Consider the following 16,622-nt stretch of genomic DNA (forward strand, 5'->3'; position numbering starts at 1 on the left):
GTTGTGAGTCACCTAATGACCTAAATGCCTTCCTACAGATGACTGTGGCAAAATTCCACAAGGAGGGAGCCAGTTTGGCTGGCATGAAAGGCTTGGGTTGCCTTAAGCCTGGATTCTACATGCTAATAGAGGACATCAGATAAGAAAACACCAACAGCCAAGAACCAACAAAATGATAAACACATCTACAAAACCAATAGTTATCAAGGATAATTGATAAATTATATAAGAAGTAAAAGCTGTGTGTAATTGGTTTCTAATAAAGGCATGCACTTCAGAGACAGTATTTCTAAGAGAGGAAAAAAGTAAAAAAAATATGACTGGGTTTGAGGGGATAAGGGTTTGAGGGTGTGCTCCAGTTGCTGAGTACAGCTATTTGCATACACAGTGCAATCACAGTGTCCCACTCAACTCCAACACAGGTATTTATCATCTTGAGGAAGATGGGCTGGAGGAGTGGGATCTCAGGACAGCTCTAGTTGAAGTATCCCATAAAGAGTGGCAAAGGTATAAAAACTTAAAAATCGACAGAAGAGACTGGAGCAGCTGGAACAGTTTTGTGATTGATATCTGTTTGATCACTTCATTGAAGACTGCTTGATAACCAAGTTCATTGCTACAGCAGGGAGGTAGATTTTTGAAATTTCTTTAGCCTGGAGGAAGACAAAGAAGCAGCTCCAGCCCCTGTGCCTGATCCCAGTTCATCAGAGGAGGACAGTTCCATAATTAGGAATGCAGTGCCATACGTGGGGATTTCAGGGGAAGGGCTCTAAAGGAAAGCAGTGATTTAACACGAGCAGAGGAGTGTTTTAATTGATAGTATTATAACATTGTTAGCAAAAGGGCTGTGTCAGAGCTAAGTAATGAATTATCATTAGCAAGAATCAACTTCAACACTGCAAACAAGCAATGAGACTCTGTGCAACAAAACACTTGCTGGCACTGACTGATGAGAATATGATTATGAATATTTTAAGAGTATTAAAGACACAGACTCAGTAGTAACAATTTTAACTTAAGCACAAGGATACTTTAAGAAACATGGTGCCTGGTAAAGTTTTAACTCCAGTGGTTGGGGATGTGATGTACAAGAGAATAAGGATCAGTGATTGGAAAAAAAAAAAAAAGTCTTTTTCTATTTGTCGTGGTTTTAAACCAATAACTAAGAAAATTACTTATTTCTTGCTGTGAGATATGGATTAGAACAAGAGCAAAACAGGCATAAAACTTAAAAGGGAAAAAAAAAAGAAAGTTTATTGACAAACTACAATAAGAACACCAGAATAAACTTCCAGAAAAACCTTTTCATCCCCTGTCTACCCACTATTCCCTTGTTCACATGACAAAAGAGACAAAACCTTTGGAACTTTGATGGTTAAAACAGTCCCAATTCTTGCTACAGTCCTTTCACCAGTCTTTATAGAGAAACAGAAGTTTCTTCCTGTTAATTTATGGAGTTTCTCACAAGAAAAACTATTTTTGTTATAGTTTTCCATTGCTCTAATGTTAGCTGCCCAGAGCTGCTGTTATTAGAGCCCACTCCTCCCATTTTCACATCCCATGGGCCATGAGACTAGGGATGGGATTTTTAAGGATAAGTTATTCAAAGGCAAAAAGTCTTCTTCATCTGTTTCCGTGAGCTTCACCAGAAAACAGTTTTCTCATTGCCTCTCAAGGCTTCAAATCTTCCAGCACTTCACTGTACCATAATTACTCTACTTTTTACTCAAAATTTACACTTTGAACACTCTATTCCTCCCTATTTACTGTCATGAATTAAAGGAGCGTTTTCAAGACCTTATTGTCCATTTCCATAGTTTTAACAGAAAGATATTTCAGCTTAATTAAAGCATCTTCTTAATTCTCTACCTTTTCTTTTCTTTCCTGTCACTAGTAGTTTATAAAGTCTCTTTTCATGTTGATCACTCTCTTTTCTCTGTCTGGATAAAAAGATCAATCCGCAAGTCTCATCTGGGAAATGAAAGAGTTAAAATCTTGCCCAGGCTGTTGTAGGTAGTTCTGTGGCCTCGGCCGGTGCAGGAGCTGGAGCCGTCTGCGATGGAAAGCTCCTCATGGCTGCTCTGGAGAGTGCAGTCGCCGCGCCCAGCCCGCTGCAGGCCCAGAGCCCCTCTCCTTCTTCACTCAGCAGTCTCCAGTGAATCCAGCCACAGCAAAAAACCTGCAGCCGAGCCAGAGATCGGCTCGGCCCGGCCCGGCCAGAGCCCGGAGAAAACCCCCTCCACAGGGCCCGCATCCCCCGGCCGGGAGACGCTGGGCCCAGCCCAGTCCCCGCCCGGCCGCATGGCCTGGGCAGGGAACCGGAGGCCTGGAGCTCTGCCACCCTTCACAGCCAGGAAACAAAGAGAACCAAGAGAGCTCTGGTTTTACACTTTAAGGTAGGGTTCACAAGTTGATCCCACTTTTCAATGGCCTAAACTGCTGTCAATTCTCAGCAATGACCGATAATTGGTCAGGAGAAAAGACGCCAGGCAGATCCCAGCAACTTAAACTTTCTTAAAGGTAAAGTAACTCCATGACACTATTAAAAATTGCCTCAAGAATGAAGGATAAAAGACACTGAACTAAAAAGCTGTAAGACCAAATCTATTTGGATTGAGAACCTTTAAAAAATTTATTTTAAATATTCACTCATGATTACAAAAACCCTTAAATGGCTTCTGATGGACAAATACAACCAATAATCAGAGCACCCAACTAATTCTCAAACAACTGGCACATTTCCACACAAACCCTTTCTGTGTGCTAATAGCAAACATCTAGAGCAGAACTACCAAGCATCAGGAGAAACATCTCTGGTCCAGTCAATTCTTTAGATTCAGGAAAATTACACAGATTCCAAGTTCAATCCTTTACATTCTCTGGTGTGCACACATTAAAACACAACTGGAATATGACTTGCTCTGCCTCCAGTGGATGGTTATTTAGCAAATTGGATGTGTTTTCTGATGGTATAGAAATTATTCCTTTCTTTAAGGTGAGCTGAAAAAATAGCATATCCAAAGAAATAACACTACTCTTCCAACTTTCCAGTCTGCTTTGTTCTAAAAGTGAATTTTCAGTTCCATTTCAAATTCCAGTTTCCAGTTCTTAAATACAAAGAGGCTTCATTTATATTGGAACTAGATGATCTTGAAGGTGCCTTCCAGCCCTCACCATTCTATGATTCTATGACTTACTTATTATGAAATTAACAATCATTTGGTCTTGTTTATTTTGTGGGAACCCAGTATTAAACTGCAATTATTTTTTTGCTGTGGCACACATCAGTAAAAAATAAATTATAAAAGTTACCTGCTGACAAGAGTAATGAGAGCAGAACCATCAGCACATTCAAGGACTGTTGACCACAACTTGTCATCGTTGGCTTTCATTGGTCCATTAGAGAATTACCTGTTGGACAAGATGCAACATCATGATTAAACGTATATTTCATCTCCTTTCGTTGTTCAAATGTTCACTTCCCCACAAAACTTTGGTAAAATGAGATGGCTTCGCACAGTAGGGGAAAAAATCAGATTTTTTTCTGCCCTTAAAAGTGAAATAAAATCTCCTTTATACAGTTAAAATTACTTTCTCATTTCACCATGGATATACACAGCTGTTTATGTACTTTTCATTAACCAGAGTAGAGATGATTTATATAAAGTCTTTACTGAACATTCATATATCCCCTGTAATCTACATCCAGCAGAAATGTTTGTTTTACTGTTACAAAAACAGGTTATTGTATTATATGTGTAAGGGCTAGAAAAGAATAAACAACAGAAAAACAAATTGGCTGCTTTGAAAGTGAATCTGTTTTACCCCATTAGAGGGTGCAGTCGCTCAGAAAGTGGGTCAAGTAACTGAGATGGTTAGAAACACTTCAAAAAAGGTCTTTTCATTAGCATCAAAGCCTCCCATGGGATTTTTATTTGCTTGAAGGACAGGGAGTGAGAAGTGATGTGGTTTGATCTGACTGGCAGCCCTCCTACAAAGGCTCTGCATGGTGTTTCCCAGGCAAGGTGAGTCAAACAGCTCTTCTCTTCCCCTCCATTCAACAGCAGCAGCTGCACGTTCAAGCAGCTGCAGCAGGGACTGTCCCAGGTGTCACCAGCAAGGTGATGCAGGACCAGGTGGAACCTGGTACTGCCATCACTGATAAATCCAACTAACTCTAGGTCTTGGAGGTTTCCAGCATCCTGAAGTCACACTGACAGCAGGGCACAACAAGAGGTGATTTCTGCCTTTGAACACGAACGCTGTGTGCACTTAGGGCACAGACAGGATGGGCTTGGGAGTGCTGCAGAAAGCTGGTGTGATGAATACAACTCCTGCACTGCTAAAATTGCTCTAAGATGTTTACAATGGAGCAGGTTGGGGAAAAAAAGAAAAGGGAATTTGCAATTTCTGTAAAAATTACACTGCTCCCAACACCTCAAGAGACACATTTTGCCAAATGCTTATGAAATAAACACTGTATCCTATAAATACTACATGGTTTACTAGCCGGTGTCTCCTACAACCTACTGAATCAAATTAAAATCCCCAAACAATTGCACCTGCACGTAACAAAAGGGGGAGTGGGTGAAAATGAACACACCGTAACTGAATCCTGAGTAACAGACTTGGGCACTGGAGGGGAGACACAGTGCTACCTACAAAGTGTTGGGAGTCAACAGATTCCTCACTAACACAATATGCTGTGTGTGGCACAAGCAGATTCACCAAGAATTACCTTAGCACATAAAAAAGACCTAAAAATCAGTGTGACTTTTGTACAAGAAGTCATAACATTGTACACAATTTGCTACAAGCATGATTAACACCCAAACCACTGTGGTTCTGGCTTTAAAATAAGCCAATTCCTCCAGAGGAAAACAATTTGAAACTACAACACTGTAACAAGAAAATAATAGTGCAAGAAACAAGGAATTCTAAGTAAGAATATTTGTCATTAATACGGTTTAAAAAACTGCCTCCTTTTTTTCAGAAGGAATATCATATTAATTATAAAATTTAGCAGACTTAAAGTTGGAATTGTAATTTTTTTTTTTAAAAAAAAAGAATAATAATGATATAAACCAGAGGTTGAGAATGTAGGCATTTAATAATGAAAAACAGCTACAAATAACTAGATACTACAATAACTACAAATACAAGATACTGCCAATATTGATAGGAATATAAGGAATTTGATATTTTCCTGAGTAAACCAAAGCTGCAGGAATTCTGGTAGTGGTTCATTACTGAGGGAAATCTTGGCCTTCACAATAGTAAATTAAAAGGAGATCAATAAGCATTCCCATTGTGTATCTGGGATGACAAAGATGTTTGGTATAGCTATTAAATTTACTACTATTAAATATTTCCATGCCAAGAATAATTCAGGATGACATTAATGAATTGATACTAAGGTTTGTAATTTGATATTTGCAATTCTGTGTAGTTTGTACCTAGTTATTTCAGCAGAGGTGGCTGGGGGGACATATATATCATGTTTTCCATTTGCTGGAAATTGGCAACTTTCAGAGGACCTGAAGAAATGTAGAAGTAAATGAGATAATCCAGGTAATCATAAGCTTGTGTGATGTCAATCCAGACAAAATTAATGGCATGGTTAATATGCCTTCCAATTAATAAATAGTTAAGGAGATAAATATAATTAATGTGGTCACTATGGGCTTATGGCAAAGTTAATTTTATTTCTCTCAGGGCCACTGACCAATGTAAAACATTCCACTTTAGTAGAACACAATTTGAGCAGGCAGTGAGAACGATGAAAAAAAACTTCTTATCAGCTGTGGAAGGATAACTCAGTCTGGAAATCAGGTACATGTCTTGGAAAGTACAATCCTGTTATTAACTGAGTATAGCCTCACTGCTAATTTCTTAAGCAGCACTGTAGGTACAAATCTAGAAGCTTTTCAGGGAGGGAAAATTTATTCAATTATATCCAACAGAATGGGCAACAATGAAATTGGCAGTTTAATCCAAATCATGCATTGCTTGTATTTCACTGAGTGTCAGCTGGGAGGATCAGAGTGGGGGACTAGACAGCGAGAGCTGCACATCAAGAACCAGCAGAGTGACAGAATCTGTGTAAATGAATACATACATGCATCAAGGTATATATTTGTGACAGTAGGGAAATGCTCCAATTTTATAACTTAATAAACAATAATTTTATTGCTTTAGTGATAATTACACAGAGTAAGACTATTTTTTGTAGGTCAGAAATACAAATAACTGTTCCTTGATTATTAATAAAAATAACTCCTTGACTATTTTGAGTTTTTTACATGCTACTGTCTGGCTAAAGCCATCATATTTCACGCAGTACCATGGTGACATCTGTGAGCTATTAGAGCCCAATCAGCCACTGGAGGAGATAAGCATGGCAACACAGGTGTTATGCTACAAGGAAGAGCCTAATCATACACAGTATTTCCTAATCTCTAGCCACAGAATAGGGAGGGCAGAAACATGGACATTAGTAATAATCTAGATAAATAAATTGGCATTTATTACTGTTATTAGTTAAAGACTGATGGCATTTTAAAACAAGAGCATTACATCCTGAAGGACAGAGGAAAAGAAGATTTAGTTGTAGTCTCCTTTTTTGTTTTTTGAGTAGAAATTGAGGGCCTGGAGGCTGTGTGATTATGCTTTCCTTCTAGTTCAGAAAACCAGCAATTAGAAGGGTGGTCTAACACACCAGTTTTCATTTTTAATGCACCATTCTAAGCTTCTTTGTGGTCATTGTGGAGGTAAGGATGATACCCATCCTTTTATTCCTCCTTTAATTCGTACCCTCACACCACCTCCTCCCCTCTGCTGGCAATCTCAAGTATCTCTGCAGCTACCCCAGAAAGCAGACTAAAGAAATGGCTGAGGAATCACATTTTTAGAGGCTTTTTTTTCATCACTTTTCCACATCTTGTCCTTATTCCCCTCTCATTATTATTATTGTTATTATTGTTATTATTGTACAAGCAGCTGCATGGCTATGCCATGGCTACTTAGTTGTAGGCTGGGATTAAACCATGTCTAATCCAGAATAGAAGATATGGTCCTCACTCCTGATTTTTGCTATCTTCTCATGAATAAGGATCCTGTGCAGAACGTTGCTTTCCCCTTGCAGAAGACGCAGCCATGCACAATCCAAAGAGAGCAATGCTCAAAGGAAAGGTGCTGTAACATTATGATCAAGGGGACCACAGGAATGTACGAACTCATTATGCCAGATTTTACTTTTCTGTGACATTTTAGCTCTCACTGTGTTCCTTACCTACACTGCTTTGGTTATCCCCATGGTTCTATCTAGCTGTCTTTTCTTGAAGGGAATCAGTGAATCAATGCAAAGAAAAGCTGCCAAGAGAAACAACCATTTCATGAGGGAAGATTCTGATGAAGGAATTATTTTTCCCTGACTTTAAAGGAAAAGAGAAGTTATGCTTAGAAGAGATGTCTGAAAAACAATGCACCTTTTGCATTTTTTGGTTAGTAGGAAGAACTAAAAGAAGCTAGAGCAAGAGAATTTATTAAACACATCAGCACTGCCTCACAAGTTTCTCTCTGCCTAGAACAGAAAATAGGGCAATTCAGGAGATAATTTAATTCCTTTTGTCTGCCACAGAACATCTAAACCATTCTTCACTGAAGTTCACAGGATTCCCACCACCAATGCCTTTCTAACCTTCTCAGGAAATTCCCTAGAGTGGAAACCTAGAAAGGTTTCCCTATGCCAAATTTGCAGCTCCTTTGCTTTGCTGTAAGCCCTCTCTATCAGCAGTGGAGCTGGAGAATGATTTACCTACAGACACACTGATTTACACCTCTTTGCATCAATCTTTTAATTAATACACACAAGAAGTGCAGTCATATCTTCACTCAGCCTTTTCTTAGGCTAACAGCTTACAACTCTTGTAACAAGGATATTTTTAAGGAAAGATTGCACATTCTATGACACCTCTTTTATCTGCCTCTATTCTTTGCAGCAAGGTTATGCAAGTAATTTCAGCATCATTTTATTTTCTGTGGTATTTCCTTAGTGCCCTGTTTATTAGTGTCCTAATAAACATCCCAATAGCTACCAGTTCTTCCAAGAGAAATAAAAACACAGCATTGCCAAAGTGCAGAGAGCCACGAAGCTTCTGCTAATTCTCAGCTATTCAAAGGACACACAGGTAAACCCCTATTAAACAAAGAGGCACATCTACACACAGACAAAACTACATGGGTGAAAAATCATCAGGGCTACAGAGACACAATGCTGGTGCACTGTGGCAACAGCAAGGGGATGAGTAACACAACCAGAGCATGACAGTGGTTGAGAAAGATGTTTAAAATTAGATGGAAAAGACTGTGATCCAAACCTAACTTCTAGTCCAGCTCTGTTCACTTCTCATTTTAAAGAGGGCTTAAAAATGCATCCAGTATGTGCTCATGAATGGCATTACAATGAAATTACAGGCTTATTACAAAGGAAGCAATATAACTGGCATGAAAGAAAACCTGATTACTAAGAAAACATGTGGTTTTGCACTGCAGCAACCTCAACAAAATATTTATGAAAAACAGATACTAGGTTTCAATTGATAGTTATCTTACTTGAAAAAAACCTATGGAAAGGAGCTGCTGGTAGGAACCTTCTGGATTATGCAGCACTGACATTATTCAGTGCCTTTTCCCTAAAAACATCTCATTACACATACACTGGAAGTTAAGCACAAGTGAATCTCAGCCCAGCTGCAGATAAAGGCTTTGCAGTCAAGAGCTTTAGTACTGCTAAAGGTGAGGAAATGCATATTACATACCTATCTTAAAAACGAGATTCACTTAATAAATTATAAAAAGAATTTAATATAAATAAAAGACAATTAGGAGACATAAGAAATAAAGCAAAGGGTTAAAACGGCCGGGTGCCTTGGCGCGCTGCCAAGAGCACACCTGGTATCCCAGGGATCCCCTTTTTATCCCCTCCTTGCTGTGAGGGGTTAATGCATATTCAAGCATGTCCCCTCCCTGGTTCCGCCTTCTTGGATCATGCTCTTGCACAATCTCATTTTCTGCTGGTCAGCATAATTTTTTTGCTGGTCATCATTATTCTAGCTGGTCAGCATTCTTTTGGAGTCTGGTTTCCTTTTTTCTGCAGATGGTCAGTTGTTGATAAGGGTCTGGGCCCCTCATCCTTCTTCTGAGGGCAGCTGAGCTTATCTTTCCCCCCTGCCCACGTCCTGGTACTGGCTTTTTGATAACAGTTTGCTCTCCATTTCCTGCTGCTGATAACAGCCTGTTTTCCACAGCTTGATCCTCCCATTGTCTTGCCTTGTCCGGATGAAACACATCCTTACCATTCAGAATTCCTATCTAAGCCTATAACTTGCTAAGAGGGAAAAGAATATAGTGAAAGCATATAATATATATTTATCAGAATAATTGTGAAAAGCCAATATTTACAACATGAATTTACAACACCTAGGTCACAAAATTCTTCCCCCTTATTTATGAATTTTTTAATTGAAAATATAAACTGCTTTTTTTTTATTACACCCTACAGTGTTTATTATTTCCCAGAGCTGTTCTCCAAACAGTTATATGCATGAATCCTAAAAAATAAAGCTCTGACGTACAGCCTGAAGCCCATCTTGTGAACTTCAAGTTGTTATTAACAGATCAGGGCCAAGAAACCTGCACATGCCATAAGTCTCAGCTGTCAAAGCCACTCATCCCTCTCCTTTTATCTCTCTTTTACCCCTTCCCTTTTTCACCAACACAATTCGTTGGTCGTTGGGAACTGTCCCACAGCCACATCCTGGGAGACACATCATGAACATCCAAGTTGGAAATGGGTTTTAGCAGTTTCCACCTGTGAGAAATGAACTTGTAAAAATTCGTAGAAATCTAAATAAATGTATATAACAATAATGATATAAAATATAAAGTACAGTATGACACACAAGCCCTTCCCAGATCTAGCCACGAATTCCCACTCAAAGGATAACGATCCTAGCCGGCGCCCATCAACGAAAAAGAATAGACAGGACAAGGCTCATCAAGCTGACAGGACAAAACTCATCAAGCTGACAGGGACAGGCTCGGTGCCCATCAACGGGAAAGAATAGACAGGACACGAAACATCAAGCCAACAAGGAGAGGCTCCGACGAGATACTCATCACCGGACCTGAACACCCCGCCTTGCAGGCTACCGTTGGGGGAAGCCATCAGGTAAACAAAAGGAAAAATCCAGCCGAGATATCCATCGGCTCCAACCCGGATCCAACCATCCCATCCAGATGGCCTGAACCACAATGAAATCAAGAACCACCCAGAACTTCTTTACATATGAGGAGACTCGGTCCGGACGTCCATTTGACTCTATTCTCCAACGCCAGGAAATCAATTCATACGACAATCAAGGACTGTTGATGAATGGTGCCTGCCTGGAATTTGGCCTCAAGGCTAAAAATCCCTATAAAAACCCCGGACAGTCTACCCTCCTTCGTGGATTTGGGAACACCTATACCTTTGGGTATAGACCCCTGTCCACCCAGCGCTGCGCTGTTTGTTTTATTGTGGTTTTTCCTCATTGTTTATTTTTTTATAGAAATTGTTTTATAATAAATTGTTTTTATTTAACCCAAATCTGCCTTTGCATTTATAACACACCCTAAGCACAATGCACAGCAGAGCCTGATACAGAGTTAATGGGTCCCTTTATTACGAAAGATTTCATTTTAGAGAGTCAGTGGTGCATTCAGACCTTATAATCACAAAATGTAACTGATGAGAAAATTCCACAAGAAAGCACAAACTATTTACAGCCAAGTTCTAAACTGTCTCTGTAGCACATCTAGAAATATTACGGATAATACCAGAATGTAGCTGTAGAGCAAATAAGTGATTCATTACATACTTGCACTTGGTAGAATAAATGTTTAATTTCCTAGATTTATTGCTGACAAAGCTCAGAAAATTTTAGACTGTTGTCTGTCCTACAACTGGCCTTACACCATATACATTAGACCTCATTTTTGGGGAAAATTACTTTGTGGAGACAGTCAGCTTTGTGAAAATAACAACCGCAGTTGTGATAATTTACTGACACTGACAACTAACTTCAGCTACAAGTTAGTGGCAACTTTCTCACTTGTCATTAAGAAAGATTCATTGTGCAGCCAAGAGTTGAAACCTTTCCTAATACTCTGAAACCACTGAGACTAAAATATTTGTATTTTCTCATTTGCATGTATTTTATCAGCCTGAGCATAGGCAGCTGATGAAGGTTTTTTCATCCAGAACCCTAATTTTTAGTGAAATAACTCAGTTTAGAGGTACACCTCGATTACTGAGTCAGCTGAGGGGATTTTGTACAACCCAACATCTATGATCTGTGGGAGCTCAACCAAGTGCTTTGTTAATGAATTCATAAATCTACCAGGGTGAGATTACCAAGCTATACATGAAAAGCAATCTAAGAAAACTGAATTTTCACTCTGAAATTATGAATGCTCTTGGGTCTCCACAAGGCAGGAATGATAAAGAATCATGTGTAATAATACATAATAATCATGTGTAATAATATTCTAAGACTTTAAGAAAGGGATAGGATACATTTTTAAGTGATTACAAATCTCTACTGTTAATCAAGTTTCAGTTTTCAAAGAAATGCAAGGCTCTTCTCTAGGGAAAATTTGTGGTTTTTGAGTTACTTTCTGTACAGTACCAGAGCAAATGTGTTTTAATTTAAAATATTACCAAGTCTTAAATTAATAACAATTTCTACTAGTTTAATGTGAAACAGTTTGTCCAAGTAATTTTAAGGATGTCACTAAGAAATAAAATTAGTTTAGATGGTAAGATTAGAGGTTTTATAACAGCCAGGTTTTACAAAACTCCTACATCTAATCCCTCATTCTGCTTTACAGTATACCTCTAAAACTTGTGAATGTGTGTACCTGTAAAAAGGGCAGTAAACCTGGTTAGTGTATTTTTAATATCCATTTGAGAAAAAAGTAATATATCAGCAGTTTATCTAGTGAAAAATGTGAGCACATTTCTGGTTTCCCCAACATGCTGTCAGCTGCATATATACAGAAAGCAGAAACTACCTATAGTCTCTCTGGGAACATTTTTGACATGTTTTCCTTTCAAAATGGCCTCTCCTGAAAAATAAGCCTTCCAGTGCAAAGTCTGTGGCATCTAAGTTTTATTTCATTCTCACATTCTTCAACATCAATTATCAACATCTGTATCTAATCAGATGGGTTTCTAACCTTCTGTCACTCTGGGTCTGTAGACATGTTCAAATGTTATTATGCTCAAAAGTGAAAAAATATGAGGACTAAGTTAAACACAAATTGAAGTCAACTCAGAAAACCATTAATTTGATCATATCAAATATGAAGGAAATCAGAATTCTCATAAATACTTTTTCCTCTTTCCATCAGCTTTAGAATGCATGTTTCCTTTTACAAATACAAATTACTCCATTCCTTTACAATCTAATTAACCATTTCAAAATGAAAAAAAAACCAACATTTTTTTCCCCTCAAGAGGATCATTTAACCATACCAACACAAAGTGTAGCTAACTTGACATAGCTGGATCGGCACTACAAGTATTTTGGCAGCATTATTTCAACTTTCCTAAGGATAACACCTCATTGTGCAAAAGGCAGGACCTCTTCATTTTTAAAACCTGAAACTAGTCCCTCAAGAGGAAAAGAACTCTGAATTCCTGCAAACATTTTGGTCAAATCTTCCTTACCCTCTTGTTAAAGAAAACTATGAAAAAGACCTACTGGAGTAAAATAAGAAACCAGAGAATCAAGATGAAAGGAACCCACAAGCATCAGCAAGTTCAAAAGAATTTGCCTCTCTTAAAATGCCTGCAAATGTTTCCCATACTGAAATAGCTCTCAGTAACATCACAAATGAACGTTCTTTCTATAGCAGACTCTAACAGGAAGAAGAGCTGTCACTGCACCAGCTAAGGAAAAAGGAAACTCTGTGGGAGCCTCAGCCAAGGACTGCTAGAAGGAAAAAAAAAAAGCAGAGTAGAAGGTGGGAGTAACTTCCTTTTCACCTATTCTTTTGTCTCATTCTGACTGAACAACCAGCTTCACACTACAGGAGAAAATGCCATTTTTCACTCTGCACACATAAATATATTAAAGAGCTGGTTTCAGGGGCAGTACATGGCTGTACTACTGCAACCCTCCTAGCTCACAGCTATTCTAATTAAAACCCCTGAATTTTCAACCCCAAGAACACTGGACTGTTAACAAAAGCTTAATTTTGATAGTAGCAAGGCAGAGAAACCAAGGAAAATGCTAGTGAATCCTTTGTCCTCTCCTCTTAAGCAGAAATACCTGCAGGACAAAAGAAAGGACAATTTTTAGTAGTCAGAACAGCAGGTGTGGAGGTTGCCAAGCAGAAGGAGATAAAGCATGCAGAGCAACAGAAAAGTGGCTTTCAACAATTTATCTTCTTTCTTCTTTTTTTTTAAGACTGACATTTTTGGAACTGAAAAGACAGGTAAAACAAAACTGTGCTGCTGGTGGTAACATCACATGGCCCCAAGCTTTGTTTCACACCCTTTATTTTACAAGATTTAAAAACTACTTTTTTTAAGCCTAGCTTGGGGTGTCTGTAGATTTTATGCTGTGCACAGAAGTGGGTGTGAGAGGAGCTGCATCCAAACGCTTGTACAGAATTCCACAGAAATTCTGATTCTTGGCCTCCCGCGGATCAAGCATCAAACACCCCTCTCCTCAGTGAGCCCAGTGCAGCTGAGCAAAATGGAATGTACCAGAAGCATCAGCTGCAGATTGAAGCCACAGTTGTTTAGTATTTATTTATATATGTTCACTGGGCAGGTTTACATCCCTTACACAGATCAATCCAGTGTTCCAGCTGCTACAATCAACGCTGCATTTTGGCTCCAAACAGCCCCACCCCTAACAGCGGCCTCCATCTGAAACACTTCTATTAATAGGTGCATTAACTACAGCAATACACAGAGAACAATTTGCCAGAACTTTCTGAAATGGTTCCTCTGAAAGTGAAAAGTGACATGCACGTCCCATTTTCCTTAGAGCCCAGTATCTAGAACACCACCAGGAGAACCTCTGAAGTCCAAATATTTGGTAAGGATGAAAATATGTCATTCATCACATATATAACACAGCAAAGCTATTTACCAGCAAGCAATACTGCAGTCACACAGTCTGTTCCTTCTCACAGATATTTTGGAGTCCAAACAAATGAAAAAAAAACCAAAAAAACAACAACAAAAAAACCAGACCAAGTGGAGGGGTGGCACTGTTTCTAGTTTACAAAAAAAGATGCTGATGCTCGGAGCACTTACAGTCATAAAGGAGGAATACAAAAGGTTTGAGGACTGTACATCAAGTTTGTAGATCTAATGCTTTAAACAGGAAATACTGATTTTAAAAGCCATGTGGAAAAACAATCAGGGTAGGGAAAAAGAACTTCACCTATGAGAATACAAATTCACTTGATGTTTAAAAGATTTTCATTCAGTTTATGTACAGAAGAGAGCATAGCTTGGGAATTCTGCTACACCCAATTAAGTAATGGTCAATTCTCAAGTTCATTGTAAGGTGCAGTGATGGCTTCTGGACTAGTAAAGCTGAGATGTGGCAGGTCACAGGTTGATTACAACTTTCTGATAGGAACCAGATGCCAGCCACTCCATCTTTGAGATGCACTTACAAACTCTCTGACCCAAAGAATTGAAAAATTTAATTATGCCTCTGTATAATTAAATACACACCTCAACATAATAAAAGATTGTGGTGAAAGGGTACAGGGATACCATCATCACTTTGAAGCATCCTTGCTGAAAGCAAGCTTAGATATCTTTTAAGGATCACAATTTCCACATTTAGATAGAGAGAAACAGCTCAAAATTAGGTAAGGAAGCAAAATAATGTAGAGTTTTAAATAACAAAAACTATTTTAAAAATTAGATGCTTTGTTGCTGGAAATTTTAGCTGAACAACTGCTTTTCCTCTCTGCAATAATACTACATTACATGCATTACCTCATCAAAGTCGACATTAAAAAGTCCTTACTCATACGGGGACCAATTTCTCACCTTCTCCTCACCATTCTTTGGGGTATTTTAGCAACATGAAATTAGTTACATTTGGTAAGAAACAATTTTATTACCATATAACACAGAGAATTTTAGCTATTTCCCTTAAATGGGGAGCACAGAAAGCTCATCATAAAACATATTAAAAAAAAAAAAAAAAGAAAAAGAAAAAAGAAAATGCTGGAACTACAACATCCAAGGCAGGAAGGGCCTGATATGCTTGCAAATTTTATGAGCAGAGTGTTATTTTAATCCTGGTATCTCAAGGCATTTTCAAGGTCTGTTCCCAAAACATTATGCTTATTGTAACACTACTTTTAGCCTCTTGTCTAATAAAAATCTAATCCTTTTGGCAGCTGCCACAGATCCTCATTCTGTAATCATTTTCTTTTCACCAACCACTAAGGCCTTTGATACCCACTTTTTAATATATTTATCAGTATGGATGAAGTCACATAGCCCAGACAATCACTTTTGTGTCTTGGCACAGTAAACAACATCCAAAATATATTGAATGGAGAAATCCTTAGACCTTCAGTGTAACTGAACTGAATCTAATGGAATCTGTAAAGAGCAGAGGGGCTTTTTATATTTAAAATTAACCCATTTCAGTTACAGGTAATAAACCAGAATTCCCCACATAGAGAGGCCTGATATGGAGAAAGAAGGATTGAAATCTGCCTTCCTTATTTTACTTGGAATGACAACTCACAGAGACATCTCTGGACAACTCTGGGGGAAAGACAGCTATTATTTTAAGAGGCAAACTATGGAAATATTTAATTTCTATCTCATATAAATGAGACAGAAACTGAATGACAGCATAATGGGAAACACAGTTGTCCAAGTAAGAGAACAGTAGCCAGATAACCTGATTCTATTCCTTCCCATCTTCTACTGCTTTCAGCTGCTTAAATCATTATTTAGTCCTTCCAACAAAAATGGTGCAAATAGAAGTGATCAGATCTGAAAACCCCAGTCCCTTCTTGAACTATATTCTAAATAATTATTTTACTAAAAATCAAAGTCAGCAGTCCATTCCTCAGCTTCCTTGGTAATCAACTGTCTTCTACACTAATAAACATATTGCTCTGGTTTGTGGCATTTCAGCAAAGGTCATATGTCATTCTCTTCTCTCCTTGCTGTCCTATTTTTTTTTTCTCTTCAAACAAATCCTTATATTGGGTAAACCACTTATCTCATGTTTTAATACATGGGCTTCAACATCAGTTAAAAGGGTAGGCACAGACTGCAGCATGGCTTGGTGTAATTTCTACCATGTAATCGCCATCTAGGATTACTGTCCTTTTCAGGAACCATAACAGTGGCAAAGGAGGCTTTTCCAAGGGCTCTTGAAGAGTCAGTGCCTCTGCTGCTGGAGCTACTGAAGATCCTGAGGATAACCTCAAGTCAAACAAACTTCTGAATACACTGTCAGTAAATTGTACTTTAGGAACATAATCTGGATTTATAGTTACAGCAAAATGTAGCAAAT

General features: G+C 38.4%; 1 protein-coding gene across 4 annotated transcripts in view; it reads right to left on the bottom strand.

Moving 5' to 3' along the window:
* Positions 1-16,622, bottom strand: part of SHISAL1 (shisa like 1) — a 90,736-nt gene that overhangs the window by 44,237 nt on the left and 29,877 nt on the right. For 2 of the 4 annotated variants that reach the window (XM_088055828.1, XM_088055827.1), the window contains exon 1: positions 3,313-3,399. In XM_088055828.1, coding sequence (XP_087911954.1) covers positions 3,313-3,392 — 80 coding nt within the window. In that variant the 5' untranslated portion in view covers positions 3,393-3,399. Of the gene's footprint in view, positions 1-3,312; positions 3,412-16,622 lie in introns of those variants that run through there. The other 2 variants (XM_088055830.1, XM_088055829.1) reach the window with 1 other exon arrangement.

Source organism: Pseudopodoces humilis, chromosome 5 (assembly GCF_049639895.1).
Source record: "Pseudopodoces humilis isolate 2021_Gansu_Grassland_sample_001 chromosome 5, ASM4963989v1, whole genome shotgun sequence".
NCBI lineage: Eukaryota > Metazoa > Chordata > Aves > Passeriformes > Paridae > Pseudopodoces > Pseudopodoces humilis.